This window comes from Stegodyphus dumicola, chromosome 7, assembly GCF_044657685.1.
Source record: "Stegodyphus dumicola isolate Sdum_Otavi_A_Nest chromosome 7, ASM4465768v1".
NCBI lineage: Eukaryota > Metazoa > Arthropoda > Arachnida > Araneae > Eresidae > Stegodyphus > Stegodyphus dumicola.
In genome coordinates, this window is record NC_140774.1 from 198445447 (window position 1) to 198460913 (window position 15467).

At 32.2% G+C, this 15467-nt stretch overlaps 1 protein-coding gene across 2 annotated transcripts in view; it reads left to right on the forward strand.

Annotated features, from left to right (window-relative positions):
- raptor (regulatory associated protein of MTOR complex 1) overlaps positions 1-15467 on the forward strand; it is a 123452-nt gene that overhangs the window by 78444 nt on the left and 29541 nt on the right. For both annotated transcript variants that reach the window (XM_035362570.2, XM_035362571.2), the window contains 4 exons: positions 6735-6900; positions 12244-12354; positions 12437-12542; positions 14989-15103. In XM_035362570.2, coding sequence (XP_035218461.2) covers positions 6735-6900; positions 12244-12354; positions 12437-12542; positions 14989-15103 — 498 coding nt within the window. The remainder of the gene's footprint in view (positions 1-6734; positions 6901-12243; positions 12355-12436; positions 12543-14988; positions 15104-15467) is intronic.

Consider the following 15467-nt stretch of genomic DNA (forward strand, 5'->3'; position numbering starts at 1 on the left):
TGCTAAGCACATAACTGTAATAAGATATTTATTACCTTCAGTAGATGTAGGCATAGGCCCGCAAGCATCTACATAAACCTTACTAAAGACTTCCGATATCACAGGTACTATTACCAACGGTGCCTTCTTTTTGTCACTTGCTTTTCCTACACGTTGACAGGAGTGGCATGTTTTAACGAATTCTTCAATGTCTTTATAACAATTTGGCCAGAAAAAATGTCTTAGTAACCAGTCTTTTGTTTTCAGAACTCCTAAGTGACCTGAAGTTCCTTCATGACAAATTGCTTTAATTTGCTCTCTGAGGTTTTCTGGAACAACAATTAAATGTTCTTCTCCTCCTAACTTATTTACCTTCTTTTTTACTAAAACCCCATTTTTAATCCCATAACTTGTTTTACTTCCGCTTTTTACTAGTTCTAATAAAGGGGCAAGTTCTTTACTTTTTTGTTGTTCATCAATAAAAGTACTCGAGTCTATTTGAATCGCAGGACTTGTGGGGACACAAAGGTCGACAGGAGGCAATATCTCTCTGTTTTCAGACCTCTCATGAGCATCATCCTCCTCTTCCAATTCTAACTCATTCTGCTCAGAATTTTGATTCGTCTCACTTAAATTTTCCGCTTCTTTTAATTGTCGTGCTTGAGATCGAGTAACGACCGCATTAACATTACCGACATACGACGAATAAGTTTTCTCAGTTCCTCTGAGAAGAGCCGCTGTCTGGTTGCCTAATATATATCGTCCTTGGTCTAAGTGGTCTCCTATAACAGCTGCTTTAGTGGTTACTGTACCCAAATCGCATTCAATATCTACTTCAGCAACAGGTAAACAAGTCATATGATCATCCAACAAATGTCGAACCCACACATGTTCCCCCTTCATTCTATCTCTGTCTACATATTTCTGACAAATAATATCTACCGTTGCTCCTGTATCTCTTAGAATAGGTACTTCAAAACCATTTACTCTTCCATTTAATGTATAGGGATCTAACAGATTCTTCTCTGATCTCCCGCTTATCCGATACAAATCTGCCTTTTGAGTTTTTAAATTAGGGCACTGAGGACGTAAATGGTCAAAAGATCCACATTCATAGCACTGGAGTCTTTTTCTCCTATCAAAATTCGAGTCTGACTTTTTCCCAACATTGCGTGCATCATCATCTTTTTTAAATTGTCTACCTTGAGGGTTTTTTCTATTTTTGAAAACGTTACCAGTGGACTGAAAAACACCCATTTGTCTACCTGATATTTTCGTTTTCAGTTCACCCAATTTCGTTTTCCCAACCATCGTCTTTTTCGCATCTTCAAATTCCTCTATTTTACCCACCAACTGTTTTGGTGAGGTGATCGTAGCCCATTCATCTATAAAATGTTCCTTAAATTCATTAGGCGTGCGCCTTTTAATCTTATCTACCAACATTAAATCCTTGAGTTGCTCAAATGTTTCGATTTTTAATCCCTTAAGCCACCCATCCAAAAATGTCTTAATTTCGTGATAAATATCGTACCACGTAGAATCCGGATTTTTCTGAGTCTTAACAAGAAGTTGCCGAAACTTCTCCGCACTTAATTTAAATCTTTTAAGTAGTAATTCTTTAATATGTTGGTAATCTCTAGCCTGTTCTTCAGGTTCCCTAGCAATTATATTATTTACCTCAACTGGAAGGACACCAATGAGATATGACACCCATTGATCCGTGGGCAATTTTAGAACTTTAGCTTGCCTCTCAAAAAGTTCTAAGAATAAACTGATATCATCAGTTTTTAAATTAAACTTGGGCATTAGTTTCTGAAAATTCTGATTAAATACCGTTTCACCTCCAGGTTTAGCAGATTCAGCGTTCTGTTTTGCTTTAAGGCATTCTAGTTCTAACTGTTGCTTTTCAATTTCTTTATTTTGCTGTAGTATCTGAAATTCCCTCTCCCTAGCTTCTTGTTCTAACTGTAATAACTGTAATTTCGCTCTTGTTTGCTTCTCTAAGTTTTCCTTTTCTATCCTATCAGTCATAATACTTTCTAACAAATTTTTAACAAATTCTTCCTCATAATTTTTACTATTCGTTATTAATTGTTTTAAATCTATCACTTTCATATCTTCTAAAGCTATTTCCCTAAGTTCTGAAGCGACAAGGAATAGATCCCTTTTCTTAGCTTTTCCCAAAAATGCCATTTTCACAAAAGTAATTGCTCAAAACAAATAAGAACACAAATAGTTATTCACAAATAATACACATAAAAATATATCAGAGATATAAAAAACACTTTCTTCTTTCTTACAAAATTAGGCAAATAAAAATAAAAGGTTAATAAAAGCATTAATCACTGTGGATTTATTTCCATTCAAACATAAAAAGAATAAACAACCTTACTGAATACTTCGTATAAAAAATTAATAACAAATTCTTTTCATTTAGTACAGCCAGACAGAAAAAAAACCAGAGTGGCGCCAATAAATATAAACACCTTTAATTAATTATCGTTTTCATGACAGCTACTTCCCTTGGCAATCCATATGGCCAACAGTAAATTCGAGCAGGTTTAAATCAGAACACTATTAGAACATTTCTTTACTGCTCAAAGCTTTAAAATTAAAAATGAGATGATACAATTTAATATTCTACTTATCAGAAAATACACATCATATTAAAATACAGCACTGGTGTGCTTTCATGAGAAAACCAAAGTAACAAGTTTTTAATATATTCAACTACTTATTTCTTTCACAAGAATTTAACATAAATTTTCTTCTAATGACTTAGAAATGAAAATTGCAATATTGCACTGATGTGCTTTCACATATACACAAAATAAACAGTTCAGATTCTATCACACCAATTTATAACGAAATGTTAAACATAAATACACTGATGTGCTGTTTATTTACGGGAATGGATTTTCCCATTATCATACAAAAGAAAAATATCTCGTTAGATATATAAATGCAACACTTTGATTGTTTTAAAAACTCTTATGCACTGACGTGCTATAAAATGCACTGATGTGCCACGTGTTAATGGGAAAATGTTTTCCTGACTATACCACAAAAGGAAAATATCTTCTTAGATATACTATAAACCAAACACATTGAGTGTTTAAAACTCTTATGCACTGATGTGCTACTTCTGCTTTGGGAATTGATTTTGTGTTTCATTTTCAGCCTCTTATGTTTCTTTTTGTGTGTTTATATATATATATATATGTGTGTGTGTGTATAAGATAAAAAATGTAAATTGGCTTTATAATTTAATTTATTACTATCCTCCTAATTCCTCATTTTTAATTTGGATATTTCCTCTTCGTTCTAAAAATAATAATATTCCTAGACTGCTATATTTCTAGATTAATTTATGCCACAGAGCTTGCATAACGTGTATGACGTAGTTACTTGAAATCTAAACTCTTGAGAACTGAAACCTTTGGTAATCAGAACCTTCCTCTTTGGTAAGCTGCCATATTGGATAAATGCTTACATTGCTTGTATCTCTGTTGCTGCTTGGATGCTATTTAATTTCGCTGTATTCTCTTCCTATCGCAATAGTCTTCATAAAAGTAAATGTACTAAAAATAGGCATGATTAGAGTTCCAAGTGAACTATGGCTCTAAATGTGAATTTAAATAAAAATGGAATTAAATCTGCCTTGACTGCTAGGTTTCCTATTCATTATGGATTAACGTTGTTATACCATCAAAATTTCTGCTGTTTATGACTTCTAAGTTTATATCTATTATGTATATATATGCCTTTTTAACTAGTTAAAATGTGATAAATTAAAAATTTCGTCAATACCGTGTGTAAACAGATCCCTTTTGTTGGGAAATACTTTCATTAATTTACGATAAATGATTCCCCATGTTCATCAGCTATTTTTGTCAGTGTTTTGTGGTTGATAATATGTGAAAAATGGCATGTTTTGGAGCAGTATTCAAACATTAAATCCTGTATACTTTTCGAAAAATGTCCAATACCTATAAAATGTTGAAACAAAAAATTTTTTGCTTCTGAAGAAAAGAGACTTGTGTCTGATTGCCATCAAAATTGATATCATTTTCAAAATCTGTGCTAAACTTAGTTTCCTTTTTTTTTTTTTTTTTTGTTTGATTTTAAATTTAAGATATATTTCTTTTGTGTCCAAAATTTTTATTACTGTCAAAATGAGCTGATGATGAAATTTTTGTTCCTGAAACTATAAAGTTAGTACATATATCTTTTTGCTGAGAAAACTGTTTTTTGCATGTTATCCTATGATGTGAAAGAACCAAAAAATCATATTAGTCAAAATAACTTAATAACTAAAACTGGCCCTTGTAGCTAATATTCCCTTGTAGCACTAATAGTTAACCTGTCCCTTGTACTAATATTCAGCATCACTTTTATAGATTATTATTAAATTTTGAAACTTTTTTAATGACTCATTTAACTTTGTATGATTTTACTTGCCTGTACCAGTGTTTGTGCTTTTGTAAAGAAATTCTTAATAAAAGCATGCTAAAAGGATCTATTCTAATTCAGTTATTCTTAAAATGAAAAAAATATATTGTTTGTTAATGAAGCATAAAGGAAATAATTCCGAATATGGACCAACTAATATCAGTTGCTCAAAGAATTTCTCTAATTGCCAGAAACAGCTGCTGGATAGTAGATCCAGAATATTGCATTTAAGCCAAAACATTAGATTTATATAAGAACCAAAGATTTAATTTCAGACCACATACTTGCAAATAAATGTAAACAAAATCTCTTGGAATTAAAACTGCACTTACCACAATAGCCAAATTTAAATCAAAAAGTTTTTATAGAAAAATTTTAATGTTAGTAACAGCAAAGCAAATGAGAGAAATTTTTTTAAAGAAAATAAATGATTTGGCAAAATAAAAAGAACATCATTTTTGAAAAATAGAAATATTTTTGAAAAATAGAAATATTTTGATTATATTATGAAAATAAAATGCTATTTTCAATTTTACTTATATTGATTTTTAGAAAGTGAGAAATTATTCCATATTACTGGAGACAGAACATTAATTTTTGAAAAATTACTACAGTCATACATAAGGTTGCCTTCCACATTCATTATACATGAAAATTTCTGCTGGCTTTTAATGTATCCGATTTCAGTTTGGATGTATATCGGAAGAAAAGGAATCAAGGTACAAAATGAAAGAGTCATTTTTTAATTAAAATCAAGAAAATATCACTTATACGTGACATTTTGAGGAACTTTGAAATTTCAGGGCTAAACCCGTAACGCTCAGAGGGTTAAAAAAGTACCACTGCATTCTTTGAAAAAATGATGGTTAATACTGGTATTGCATGTATACCTTTTTCAGCATATACCTGCAAAGTCCTCTGATGTTTCTTCTATGGACTATTGCGCTTTTGGTCTCTTGAAAAGAGTTCTTTTATGTGCAAACCAATGATAATTAATGAACTTTGGAAGGTCCACATCATTACACTGGAAATTTTCCAAAAAGCCCTTCTATCATCAAAATCATAGTGCAGACAAATAAAATAAAATAAAAAAAAAAAAAAAAAAAAAAAAGGCTATTAAACATTTGAAAAAAACTCTGCATTTTAAACATTAATTTATTGCTTCAAAATTAGTTCTAAACACCATCTGTAATGTAAAAATTTATTGATAAATCACACAGAAAAAGTGATTAGCATTGCCATATCTCTCAAAAGTTAATCATATCTGTAATTTAAAACTTGTATTAAAATTAATTACAATTATTATCATTTGCAGTTATTAAACTTGTTTTTCAGTTTCACAATACATTAACAATTTTACATGAAACATTACTAAGCATAAAATTTATACTTTAGGCCTGTCCCTCCTATTATATCTGGGGCTGTCAACCTGAGGAGAGGGAGAATGTGGGCTGTCTTTTATTTAGCTGTTAAGTATTTAGTATTAGTTTATGAATATTAAAAAAATGTTAGAAAATAATCTAAATTTAAATAAATGCATATATATACATGTATTTTTAGAGTTTTGGAAAAGGGGATTGGTCTTCTAGCAGTGTTGAAAGGGTGCATGGGGCAAAGAATGTTGAGAACTGCTCAGTTACACATCCCTGTCTGAAATACATATTTATGATCATGAATAAGCATCATTCAACAAAGTGCTAGCTTGTAGCTTAATCAGAGAACTTGAATGTAATCAAAGAACTAATTCAAGTCTTTGTCTCAATATATCAATTGTTTTTTGGCTCGCAGCAGGATCTCCTAAGATTTGTTTTTTGTGTATCCTGATTTTCTAGATGTTGATTGTTATACTTGTCTCGAATAGCATTTTAAAACACAGAAAAAAAATAATTGAAGAGTAACCTAAATATTCTGTTATTATATGTACCTTCTACAAGATGTATTTAAAAATTAGTAATGTTTCAATTAAAAGTTACAAAATTTTAAAATGCAAAAAATGTTCAGCATAATATATCCCCAAAGTTTGCTATATCTGATTTTTATACATTTGGAAGTTCATTATAGTCGTATAAAATAAAGTTTATAAGAAATTGAATGGGACGAAAAATTTTATTTGATATATTTGGGGGTTTGCTATAATGTGATTTGACTGTGTATAAAAAGTGGTAAGATGTATAATATGCTGAGCATGTCAAAAAATTAGATTTATCCCCTAAAAACATTTTCATAGCATTGTGCATTACATATTGTCAATAATTTCTGTGTGTTAAAAAATGCAACAATGTTATAAAAATATACAATTTCAGGGGTGAATCACCTCCTACTCGTGCTAATGGACCAATAACCCATCATGCTCAAGAAAACAGATCAAGATCTGCTAACAGGTGGTCTGATGTTAATGCTCCATACCAGCAGTATCAATATTTTGCTCAGTTTAACAGAATACGAAAGACTTTTGATAAGGGACCTGAGGTGCATTTCATTTTTTTTTTGTGTATCATAATAATTACCCTTATTAATCTGTTCATTTAATAATTTGAATTCATTAGTTTGTGAAATTTAAACTTCCTATGAGATTTTTAAGTTTATCATACATTAACAATTGCATAAACTTCAAAGAATTATTAATTGCTTATAAATATAACATGAAATTATTATATTACATCCTCTGAGTTAATAATTCTGTGTGATGGGTTTTTAAGCATGGTAGCATATTAGTGGGTTAGTTTAGAAATTATCGTGGCATACTATAATAATAAATTGGAATCCTAACAGCAATAATTTCATTTCAACTTTATTCTATACAGAATTAATAATAACAGTAGCTATCTTTGCCTGTACTTATGTATTATCGGAACGACCTTCGCAGAAGTTGCCAAATTTTCAGTGTGTGTAAAACTCTGGTAACCATACTCATAACAAACTTTCAGTCAAGCAAAGTGGCCATTTTCATGTGTGCTCATTTTGTTTGTTGTATTCCAAGTTTTAATGATTTTTATAGGCAAATCATGATCCTTTTTTCCTTTCAAACTCAATTCTAAAATATGTGCTTCTGGAATTTGCCAGGAATGGAGGAAACTCAAGTAATAGTCCTTCAGTAATATGGTATTTTGCCACAAAATTGCTATACAGGATAATGATGAGGTGTGCTTGGTAGATAGTCGTATGCAATGCAGTTTATGCAATAATCCTTATTTAATAATTAGAATTTGCATTTTAAATTTCTAAAATGTGTTTTCTTTTGATATGTTGATGATATTTGTCCATTTAGGATAAATATCAGTAGTTTGCCAGTCTTTTCTTTTCTTTTCTTTTTTTTTTTTAATAGTTGCAAAAATGACCAGCTTGCATCTGATAAATAAATAACTGTTACCTTTTCATTTTTTAAAAATTGTCAAATTACACTGGGGTAGTTGTGTTAAGGCATAAGTACCTCTTTTCGAAATTAATAATAATTTGAAAAATAATTACACTTATTTACATAGCTGATATTCTAAAAGATAAAAACAGGGTGATTCAAAATTCTTGAGCAAAACTTAAAAGGCTAATAGAACACGTTAAAGAAGCTCTTTTTGTCATATAATCCATGGGCATAATTCATTCATAGTGAAGTATTAGAAGTTAGTAGACAAAAGAAGGACAAAGGAGAAATGGAAAAGTTGAATAAAATTTATTGATCAGATTACAAAAGCTGTTTAAAAGAGCAACCAGCAATATTGAATGCAGGCTTCACACTTTCAATACATTGATTAATGTAAATGGGCAAAAACACCTGGCGTTTCTCAAACTGCAGCAGCCACAGCAGAAATCCTGGCACTTTTCTTATTGGAATCAGCTGGGCTATGATTTATGCAATTTTTCAAATGGCTACATAGGAAAAAGTTCTGGACATGAGAGATCAAGCAATCATACCAGCCAAGTGATGGAATCACTTCAACCAATTATTATTTTTTTCTTTTTTTTGGGGGGGGGGGAATGTTGCACCAAAGCATTCTGATTGTCCATATTGAAAAATGGGGGGGGGTGCTCCTTCATGTTGGAACTGTGTTGTGTTTTAATGCATTGTTGTAAAAACTGAGTAATTCTATCAAGACTTCTTGCAAAAATATCTGGTTTTGCCTTTGAAAAGATAATACCCCAATCAAATGGTCATGGAGATAATTCCAGCCCAAACATTTATTGAGAAACGTCATTTGTGTGAATGTGGACATATGGCATGCAGATTACTGGTTCTTGGTACATGAGAATTTTGGTAATTAAAAATTTCCTCAAATGCATTTGCCAGCAACTTAGTATGTGCACCAAAATTTAGCTGTAAAACAATTTTAAATCTAGCTGTAAAACAATCATTTAAAATAGCCTGTGGCCAAAATCTATAAGAGATTGGTAATCTTCACATTCAGAGCCTACAGCATTTATGCATAGATGAATATATCATGATTTATCTAGGCATAATCATTCATTCTATTGGCTGACCAGTGGCCAAATGGTCTCTGAATACTAGTGAAAGTCTCTGAATACTGGTAGTTCCGTCCGATGTTTGGACTGGCTACATGACTGGACGGTTCGGACTGGCTACATGAGCATTTTTGTGGTTTTCCCTAACATATATTCTGTTTCTCTTAGAAAGTCCTCCATAAAGACTTCCCTCCACTTTGGTTGGCAGATAGCTGAATGCTTTGCCATAATGAAATAAACCAAACCATTCATTCTGTCACAATTGTATGTTAATTGGTAGTTCTCGTGGTATCCTATGCAACTGTGTAGCCCTTTTCTCCATTCTGATGATATTTCACTATACAGCCATAACATATAATAGTACTTATTTTTCATAAAAATAATCTTCAACTTGTCATCCTTGAATTCTAATTCGTGATTGATTTTTATTTATCATCAAAATCCTTTGGTTTATACACTGTCACTAAATTAGGGATACCCTTTTTAGTGAAAAGTTGCTGCTTCTTTGGCTTTGATAATAGATGGTACACAATGAGGCTTGGATTAATCAGATCTGCAGAATTAGCCCAGACATACAGTTTGTAAAACATCTGCTAGAATTGGCCATGAATCATTTAAGGATGAGAAAGATGGATGCTGTACTTGCAAACCTTTTCTAGAGTATTTTAAATGTGTTCATTGAGATTTTTTTGTCTGGTCCTCTTGATGGCTATTTTAACAAGAAAACTTCTGTGGCATGCTCCTTGAACTAGAGGATAGCAAAAGGAACAGTTGTTTTGCGGATATGCTCCATTTCTATCCAAATGGTTGAAAAGCCAGAAAGATGTAAGTAATCACCTAGCAGGTTCCTATATGTAGGCTGTCTGCAATTTCTGCCTTTAGCTTGTCAAGTAATGTTGCATAGTATACTTTGATAATGGTTTTTGCCTTTTCAAGATAATCTATTAAGACAATTCCATTGGCTATCCCAGAAAACTGTCGTATCATGTTCCTAGCAGAAGGAACACTTATTGGGTTTTTGGGAGTTGTCTACTGTTTTGATTGTGTTTTTGTTTTTGGGCTGTAATGATGTATCCAGTTTTCATCTACAGAGATTAATCGTCAAAAAAGCTCCATTTGATTGCACCTGAATTGCGCCTGCACAGCTGTTTATATGTTCATTCAGACAGGTTTTTAGTCCGAAGGTAGCAAACGCCGCATCCAACGCACATCCAGCTTGCGCATACATAAATTTTCGGTCAGTATGTGGCAAACACATTCTTTGGACACATTTATAGCCTCTGCTATCTCTCTAACTTTGACTCGAAAGTTGTCAACATCATTTGTTGAATTTTAGCGATGTTTTCATTAGTGGTGACAGTTTTTGGCAGTCCTGAATGTGCATCATCATCCAGGATGATAAGGCCATACTTAAATTCAGCCCAAATTTTTGCAGTAGTAAGCGATGGTGCAGAGTCTTCGTATGTAATGTCCAACTTCTTTAATCTGTGTTTTTCCATTTTCACAAAAACAGTCACATAAACTCACAAAAATAATTGTCAAACAAAAAATTCACTTTCAGAATAGCTGAGATTGGTTGGGAGTTATCAAATGGCACCCAAGCAAGTTCTCATTTTAATTGATTCATGCTTCAATTAACATATTTCATTCAACTTTTGAGTCAGCTGTTGTATTTAGGTGCAGTGAGGGTGTTTGGTACAAGTACCAAAATTTCCAAATATTGCCAAGCGAAAATTCCTCAGACCATTACTGAGTTATTGTGCCTATACACTTCCAACCTGACACACTGAATCCATTGTTTCATGGAGCTAGTGCCGTACTTTTCTCAGCCTCCAATTAATATGATTTAGTTGATATTGAGGCTCATCACTGCATGCTACTTGTCTTCAATCAGTCTAGGTGTTCTGTGACTCATGCAAAATATTGTGGGATTGGCATGCACTGAGAAATGATACTCTTATGTAAAATGTAGGGCTCTTGAAGCTCAAACGGTAAAGTGAGTTCTGCATAGTTCATTTGAACTTCTCATCTATTTATTGGTTTGTCAATTTGAGCTAATCATTTAAGGATGCTGGAGATGGATGCTGTACTTGCACACCTTTCTCCGGAGTATTTTAAAGATATTAAGCGGGATTTATATCTGGACCTCTTGGTGGCTATTTCAGTAGGAAGGTTTGTTATTGCTGGCTAAATAAAATATGGCTGTCTTTTAAGATCACAATTGTTCAAGGCTGGTGTCTATTGCAATTAGCCTGAGTATGGTTTTGTGTCCTGCATCCATGTACTACTGCCATACTTTTGGTTCTGTGGAATGGAAAAAATGTACCGTTTTTTGAACTCTTTCTGAAATCTAATGCCCCATATATTGAGAATCTATTACTTATCTTCAGCTGAAAGTGGTCATGTTTTACCTATCATGTGTCTTTTAACAGTTAGACAGAGATGGTAACACTTGTAACTAATATCCTACAGCAGTATCATTATGTGTATATAGAAATTGGGCAGCATGCTGTCTGCCCGTAATTTAGTGACACTTCAGTGTATTTTATAGTTCTAACTAGAACACATTAACATGAAGCAATGGTATTGTATATAATCTCTTTTCTGTTGTTGTCACCTATAATTGGTTTGTTTGGATTTTTTTTTTTTTTTCTGGCATTTCTATTAAACCAGGTATTTGTTTCATATTAAGTACTTCGTTTTTAAATTTTGAAATTGAGTTTGTACCTCTCTCTTAGTTTTTGAGTTAATTTTTCTGACTTTTCATTTCCTTGTTTTGCTGTATGTGCATCAGCATTGTCTTTTTCAGTAAGTATGTGCTTTTTCCCTGGCATTATACCATGACATCAAAAAGTTATAGGAGATATAAATTTATAAATATAACTTCTTTTTGTATTGCAGGAAATTTTTACTTGCGTAACACTATTATTTTATGGTTAAAGGAAGGTTTACATGTTCCTTTGTACTTTCCCATGTAAATAATATAAGATGTAAATGATACAAATCGTTCAAAAGATAACAGAATTCAAATTTTCCTGTTTATGACTAACTGTAAATGCTTTGCTGAAAGTATGTTGAGAATAATTTTCATTCTTTACATGGTATTAATGCAAATTTTTATTGCATTTTAAAATTATTAATAAATGTTTATAAAATATTTTTCTCATAGTTCCTCAAGTTGTATATGGAATTTTATAAATTTTATTTAACAAATTTTTAAAGTTTTTATAGCCAGAAACTTTTTAAAAAATTAGTTTCTTTAAATTTATTTCACTACATATGTGTTTTTCAGTTATGTCGCATATCTTACATAAAGTTTGTTTTTCTGTACATTTTTATTCATTTGTTTTCCCTCAGATAAGAGAAATAGGAGAGGACACAGAAGATAACCAAGAACCAAAAAACCCTTTAATAAAAACTCAGTATGTTGCGTGGAGTTCACTATATTTCAGCCAGCCTGTGCTTAAAGTTAGTATAATTAACAATATTAAACTGTAATCCATTTAGTGTGTTTTAAATTTTTCATTTCATTTAATTTTTCATTTTATAGATTGGAGAAACAGACATTGATAGTCCTGCTCATTTGGAAAAGGAATGGCTTTATCTAAGAAATGAATGTATGAGGAAAAGTGTGGTTGAAGAAGTTAAAAAGCTAGGTAAAATACTATCTTTTTGAATTAAGATTTTTTCCCCCTGCATGGAAAAAAATTAAATTTTTATGTGTGTGTGCTGGAGATATTTAAAAAGGAAGCATAATAATGTGCAGTATATATATATCTTCTAACTCTTCTGATTTTTCATCACATCTGCTTTACTGATGGATTATCAAAACTCCTATTTTTAATTTTTAGCCATTATTACAAAAAATGCTTCCCAGCTTTTATTGAATTAATGAAACTTAAAATGTGCATATTTCATATCCTCCACCACTAGTGTTTTTAAGCATAATTTTTCGTATTAATTTTATTGGCTTGATGCAGAAGTCCATCCCGATTTTTGGAGATTCAAATTACAGTGGATTTGATGTACCCTCATGTTCACAATTGCCCACCAGCAGCCGAGCAGTAAAGTCGCTGAACACTGGTAGTTTGGTTCAAGGTTTGAATCCTGCGAATGGGCTGGTTGCATGGGCGTTTTCATGGTTTTCCCCATGTGTAACGTGTATATGAGTGAGTCATTGATATATAAAATGTAGCTGAAATTCTTCAAGTCCTTTAAAGGCATAGGTAGAAAAAATTTACCTCGGGAATAATTCTGAATAGGAGAATTTGATGAGTGTTCTCAAGTTTTATCTACAAAGTGTAGTATTTTAAGATGCAGACACATGTTAAGATTAGTTTACCTGATTCTGCAGGAAACTTTATTTGTTGCTTCCAGAAGACCATGGAGCCCACCAGTTGCTGTGTGGTAAAGTCGCTGAACACTGATAGTTCCGACCTGGGTTTGATTCTAGGTGAATGGGTCATCTACATGGACGTTTTCGTGGTTTTCCCCATGTGTGATGTGTGTACGAGTGAGTTTTCCTCAGAAAATCATCCAGGAAGGCACCCCCTCCCCTTTGGCAGATAGCGTAAGTGTGTTTTGTCTGTCAGTAAATGAAATCCAGAAGACCGTAAATCATGACAGATTCGAATTAGCCCAACATGTTAAAAGATGGCTATTTTTTTTATCTTTTAGTTTCTTTCTTGAGTACTAATACAAAGTTATTACTCATACCGTGTAATGTTTGTACCACGTGGAATGAGAAGACTTTGACGATATGTTATTGGTATGTTATTGGCACAGTGAATCTTTGCTTAATATCAATGTCAGAAGATAACTTTACCATTCGTAGATTGCAAAGGCATATTCTTGGTTTAGTCTAGACACGGTTTTGTCTAGTGCTGTGAGTCGGTAGGGAAAATGACCGACTCCGACTCCTGGAATAACTCCGACTTCGACTCCTTCATATATATGTAAACATATAAACATGGGTACAGCTTTTTTTTTTAATATAAAAGAAGTAGTAGGTGCTACAGATAAAAATACACTACTTATTCATAGTACAGTCAAAAGTCGTTAATCCGGACTCGTCGGGACTTCAGCGATTCCGGATTATCGATTTTTCCGGATTATAGATCATCAGTTTAAATCTCGTAAGATGGCATGCAGAAATTATAAAATTAAAAATATGAAACCGTAATTTATGAAATAAAGAACAATTATGATCTAAAGGGTATCAAAATTTACAAAAAAAAAAAAAAAAAAAAAAAAAAAAAAGCTTAATATTTATTTGTTTACTTTATTAAACATTTCTTTCACTGTAAGTTGTTTAAGTTGCTTCGTTTTATGTGATAATACTTTCTCTTTAATTCTATAAACAGACATAGTTTCTTGTTCAGTTACAAAGTTCCCCTGTTCAAGTCCCGTTAATTGCTGTGCCGAGAATACCGACTAACTTGTCAATCGAAATTTTTTCGTTTTCACTAACCTCTCTGTCACATTCTTCATGTCTTTATCCATTTTTTGCAGCAATTCCACTTTTTGTTTGTTGGACATCAAACCACACTTTTGTTTTATAGATCCTTTGGAAGTTCCAGCATCGGAAATTCTATTTGACATAATCGAAAGTTTACTTTTATAAAATTGCTCTTACAGTCTGCAAAAAATAATAAGCAGGATCCAATTCGAAGATTAAGGAACAATGCAATCATTAACATTAACTGAAATAGATAATTAGATAATTTTAGCATACACCGTTCATTATACATTAAACGCGCAGGCGAAAACGTATTCTGCACTTGCGCACACGCGTATGCACAGTAGTCAAGGTATAACGCGCACGCGTAAAACGCCTGTGTGCATGTGCCAACGCGGCGCATGCGCAGAAAGTTTTTAGCTTTGAGGTCCGGATTATGGGTGTCCGAATTAACGACTTTTGACTGTATTACTTTTATGCTTTCTGTTCTCTGTTTTATATTATGGCATTGCAGTATGTTTTATGCAAATCTGTAGCCATTCTACGGCCACCTAGGCCCTGTAAAGCCATGTTTCTCACCTAATGTACTTTAAAGAAATATATTTAATGTATAAAATATCAAGAATGTTTTTATAATGTTTTAGAGAATGGAAGGTTTGATGAGCAGATATTTATCAACAAAAACCCGAATCTTCCAGCAGCTCTGAAATTTCACCCTTATGAGTCTCATATGGTGGTTACTGATAAGGAATGTTACAGGTAGGCATTCTGTTCATTTTATTTGTATTCTAATAAAAACTCTGTTGAGAGCTGATTATTATTATTTTTAGAGATTTAATTCACAGTTGCAGGTTGTTATTTGGGCTTATGTAGAGGGTCAGTAGGAATTATCTAGTTGTGTGGAGGATTTGTATAACAATTACAAGAAACCTTTCTTAACTTAAATTTTTTTATATAAAAATAATGAATATAGTCCGTTCTTCCTGTCCGTAGTAGATTAACTGTGCCATGTCTTAAAAAAATTTGTTTTTATTGTAGAATGATGGGAAAATTACTCTAACGAACTATTGTCGTAAAAGGAAAATTTGGAAATATGGGAAAGAAAAGATAATTACATGGGATA